This window comes from Penaeus chinensis, chromosome 43 (genome assembly GCF_019202785.1).
Source record: "Penaeus chinensis breed Huanghai No. 1 chromosome 43, ASM1920278v2, whole genome shotgun sequence".
In the NCBI taxonomy this organism is placed as follows: Eukaryota; Metazoa; Arthropoda; class Malacostraca; order Decapoda; family Penaeidae; genus Penaeus; species Penaeus chinensis.
Genome location: NC_061861.1, coordinates 1,731,562 through 1,736,561, shown reverse-complemented (window position 1 = coordinate 1,736,561; position 5,000 = coordinate 1,731,562). Strand labels below are relative to the sequence as shown.

Genomic DNA, 5,000 nt, shown 5'->3' with positions numbered 1-5,000 from the left:
ATGCTGTTCACTATTATAATGCCAATACAATAATTTTTTAGTGGCTTGCGGATACTTGAAAATATTTTGTCTGTTTGTTTATCTATTATTTGTGAGGAATGAGGTGGTGTGCACTTTGCTTGTGCATATCTAAGCTGATTTATTGTGTATTGATTTCTACAGGTTATATGTTCAATATAGCATGTGAAAGATAACACACCACCAAATACTTTCAACTTTAAAACAATATTCAGTATCCAACGGAGGGCATAATTTAACAAAAAAAAAAGATTTATACATATAAATAAAAATATATACAAAAATATATGATCCTTTCTTCCACATCAAAGCATAATTTCTTGAGCGTTTACTTGCAAAAAATAAATTCACTGAATGCTGCAATCACTGGGTTACTATTACACAAACATTCTAAACATTTGCATACTAATCCTATCAATCATATTGATTTTTGAACTGACTTTTCAATTTCACCTATCCATCAGCCCAGCATTTACAGTAGACAAACACAGGTTAGGTTTCCAATAATCGTTAAAAAAAAACCCAGAAAACAAAGCCAAATAAAAAAAAATCTCCGAATCTATTTTAGAATCTAAATGCAAACCGTAAGAGATGAAATAATCCAAGCCTACCGTATTGCATGTGCTGTCGTCGCCCTCGGTTGTATGAATCAACGTGTTATCAAGGTCAAAGAGGATAGTGCTGATGTTAGCAGCGTCGCCTTTAAAGCCGGACTTTTCTGACACGTTCATGATCACGACCATTCACACACTGCATGTCCCAAGCTTCTCGACTACCATGTATACCTGTGTGATAAGCCTAGGAAAATTATACGCACGCGCGTGTGACGTCGCTGGTTGCGACTATTTCCTTCCTGACCTTGTACTGATATGAGTTAGACACCGAGGGGCTATACCTACACGTTATATCTCAGCTGGAGCCCTTTTTGGACATTATATTTACCAGAGATTATCGAGGCCACTGCTCGTACACCAGGCAGGAGCCCTCTCCCAGCCACCCTCGTGTTGCGTGAAATAAGCATCGGGTAAAATTATCTCCCAAAACACAAAGAAACCGTTGAATGTTTCGAGGTCTTTTGTTGATTCTCGAGTCCCTCGTTCACCTGCCGACGGCCAGTACATACCTTCCTGTGTGCTTACAACTGGGGGTAAATTTTACAGGCAAGAGTCCAGCCAAATAAGTATAAACATTGCTGGCGAGGCAGCGTGGGCGCCCAATCAGCTGATCGCCCGGAAAACGTGTCGTACGGCGCAGGCGGCGGCAGCGTCCTTCGCGGGCGGACTTCCGTTATTTCGACATTTCGTCTGCGGGCGGGGAGGGCGCCCCTTGGCATTCCTGGGGAGGGCGCCCCTTGGCATTCCTCTGTGCAATGGGCTGTCGTCTGGAAAAGTTATGGAAGGTTTTATTCGAGATATGCATGGATGTAGAGAATCACAATACTTACTCACGTATATAGTTGTAAAAGTGTGCACACACACACGCACGTGTGTGTAGCATATATATATATATATATATATATATATATATATATATATATATATATATATATATATATATATATATATACATATATTTATTTATTTATTTATTTATTTATTTATTCATTTATTTATTTATTTATTTATATATAAAACAAAGAGAGAAATACATATAGGAATATAAATACACAGAAAGACCATACACATTCTATAATGTGAAAAGAGAGGGTGATGTCCATATCACCATAGGCAAGCCTTCTTGATACACATACTTTTTTACGTTGAAAAGTATGAGGTGTATGATGCCCCGATGGAAAGTCATCTTATTTAGTAGCGATATTGGTTACTGCTTCCTTCTTGAGATTACCGATGATTAGTCCCTATTGGCTCCTGTCTGGCCTTAGCACGGGTCCTTTATTAATATGGATCAAGGTCGTATTATTGAGGGCGCCGTTTCATGTGCCGTCCATTGCATCAGGGTATTCATTCTTTCCGGCTGACAAATTGACCTTTAAGAAGCATGGGAACTCCTGTGGCCAAGAAATCCACCACGCTTTTGGCCATAGCATTATTCTTCACCTGTTTTCTATTTATCTTTGTCTTCTTTATTTACAACCCTGAACTATATACCCTCTTACTGGTGTCGTGAGTCTGTTTTATTGACGTGAATTATGTCCTGCTGTGGAATATTTTAGGTTCAGGATTCCTTCGACACTAGTTTCTACTTCGACTAAAATCGGCCGATGCTGGTTTATACACTGACTGTCGAGACATAGGGGTATATTATATAGCAACGGAGGTCCTTGTGGTTGTGGTGGCGATCAGCTTCTAACGAACCATGGCAATAACAAGCAGCGGAGTTTCAGTCTCCTTATATCATGAAGGAATAAGTGTACACTTATATCAACAGACTGCACTGTGTGTGATAGCTTTTGGAATGTTTCGTGAAGGAAGGTGCGGGTAGAACCGAGGCAAAAGTCACATCCAACTCTAAAAACGGTTCTAAATCTTTGCTTTTCTGAAATCTAGTACTCTCTCATAATTGTATCTGTCACAGCTGGGTGAGCTTTGTTGTGATAATGTGGCGCTGGGATAAGCCAATCCCTTGGTTTTTAACTTTAATAGCCAGTAAAGTCACACCTGATACTCACGGGCTGTTGCCATTATTATAGTGTCATATCAAAATACAAAGAAACTTTTATGAGTTTATATCCTAACAAGGCTTACCATCTGATTATGTAACACCTGATTACAGACATGAGCAACCTAAATAATGAAATTATGAATTTATTTATAAATAAATTTAATGAACACACCCACATGGATAGATAGATATGCACACACGTGTATCTGCGTGTGTGTGTATTTATATATACACATATACACATATACGTGATGTGTGTATGTATGTGTGCATGTGTATGTATGTATGTATGTATATATGTGTGTGTTTATTATATATACAATATATATACATATTTCTGTGTCTGTCTGTATGTATATACATATATATTATGTGTAAATATATATACATACATACATATACACACACACATACATACATATAGTATGCACACACACACACACACACACGTGTGTATATATATGGGTGTACGCAGTATATACACATACAATACACACAATGTGCCATGCTCCTAGCCAGACAAAAAGTAACTGAAGAACACAGAGCGGTATAATCATAACCATATCTCGGTAATTGATACGATGAAAAAACAATAAAAGAACACCTATATAGCCTACATTGTCCCTAGCACGTGTTGAAAAGGGGAGTCAACCGATATAAAGTCAAACAGGTTTCGAAACCAAGCTACATCGGTATCTCAGTTGTGTTCGATGGTACCCCTAAACCTTTTCTCACGCTCGCCGCCCAGGGACATGACACAACAAGATAGTTTTCTGCATACGGCCCTGAGTTATCTCTTTTATTTACGGGTGGGTGTTGTATTGATACGGTCGATTGTCCTTGTTACAGAAACACTCAAAAACGAGGTCGTTGTAGATATGCTTTGTTAATCATGCTGTTTTGCTAACGAAGAAAACAATGGAATAAAATCATGGTTACTGAATATAATTCGTTCTTTAAAAAATGATAAAATAAAATGTAAAACGATAATATATAAAATTTTACCGGCAAAAATGGTAGATACTATATCCTTTACTTAAGTATTACTAGTTTTTAATACAACTACAACCAAAAGTAAATACAGTATTGATAATGATGATTAAGATAATAACAATAAAAATGGTGTCAGCAACAGCAATAATAACTATAGTAGTGATATTTTTTTGTTTAATGATATTAACGAAATGTGGTTAGGATGATAACATATATATGTGAAAGTGCCGAGAAAAGTATGTGTAAGAATTTAATATTTTCGAATGGTAATATATATATATACATATTGACATTCATTAACTTTAAACATAACATATTTCTCTATACTTAATAACAATGGTAATAATAATAGCAAACATACTTTGTACTTCGCTCACCTTTTTATCATCACTATTACAGTTTGCCATTGCTATTGACGTTGGTATAACAATTGCATCAATGATATATAGGCCAATGTGATAGCAAACAAGAACCGCACATGCCTCGTATCCACACTTACCGTTATTATGGCCGATTGCTCCTATGGGAGCTTAGTAACAGTGGTGATAAGCTTTTATGTGCATGTAGATTTTAAAAGATGCACACACACGCACATACTGTGTATGTGTGTGTGTCAGTGAATAGATAAATGAATAAATAAGCATTATCTATCTGTATATATATACATATGTATATATGTATATATATACACATATAAGCACACGAGTATTTGTTTTTTAATTGACAGATGGTTGAAAAAAAACACAATGCACAGATTACATTTATTGCAAATGAGACAACAGTTTCTGCATCCTCTTGGATGTGTAACATAAGTTTAGAAAATCGTATATAATCAGTATATCAGAATCCTTGATGAATTGTGAAAATAAAGTATGGTTCGATATTCCCTGTAAGTGGTTCAAGGGCAAAACTTGTCCTTTTAATTGCCTGATAACGAAATATCTACGTTTTTCCCTACGTTTCTATTTTATCAAATGTCTATCTTTTTTCTTCCACTCAGGGTTAAATGTTTAGGCAAGTTCGTTAGCATGAGTAAGAAAATATCATAGTTGAAATTCTGCAAAAATGGATAAAATTTACGTGAAAATAAGACATTGGTATAGAAGCTTGTGCTATCACCCGAGGTACGGTCTCCCTGTGAAAGGATGGATAAAGTAAGGTCCAGGGCTAGAAGATTCCTTTTTTCTGGTTCCTAAGCAGATATTCATCAATTGTCGTAGTAACAAAATTAGGACTCTTCACAAAAGCCTACAGTGTGGTTCTGTTTACCCGCCATCCTAAGCATGGACTGTGTTGGTTCCTATGCTATATACCTCTTAGATACGAACCTTTGAAACGCTTCTGCGAATTCTTTTGGGCTTAGAACA

At 36.4% G+C, this 5,000-nt stretch overlaps 1 protein-coding gene across 1 annotated transcript in view; it reads right to left on the bottom strand.

Moving 5' to 3' along the window:
- Nucleotides 1–1,054, bottom strand: part of LOC125048198 (neurochondrin homolog) — a 22,449-nt gene extending 21,395 nt beyond the window's left edge. The window contains exon 1 of the mRNA XM_047646767.1: nt 918–1,054. Within this exon, the coding sequence (XP_047502723.1) occupies nt 918–1,039 (122 nt within the window). The 5' untranslated portion in view covers nt 1,040–1,054. The remainder of the gene's footprint in view (nt 1–917) is intronic.
- Between the last annotated feature and the right edge of the window lie 3,946 nt (nt 1,055–5,000).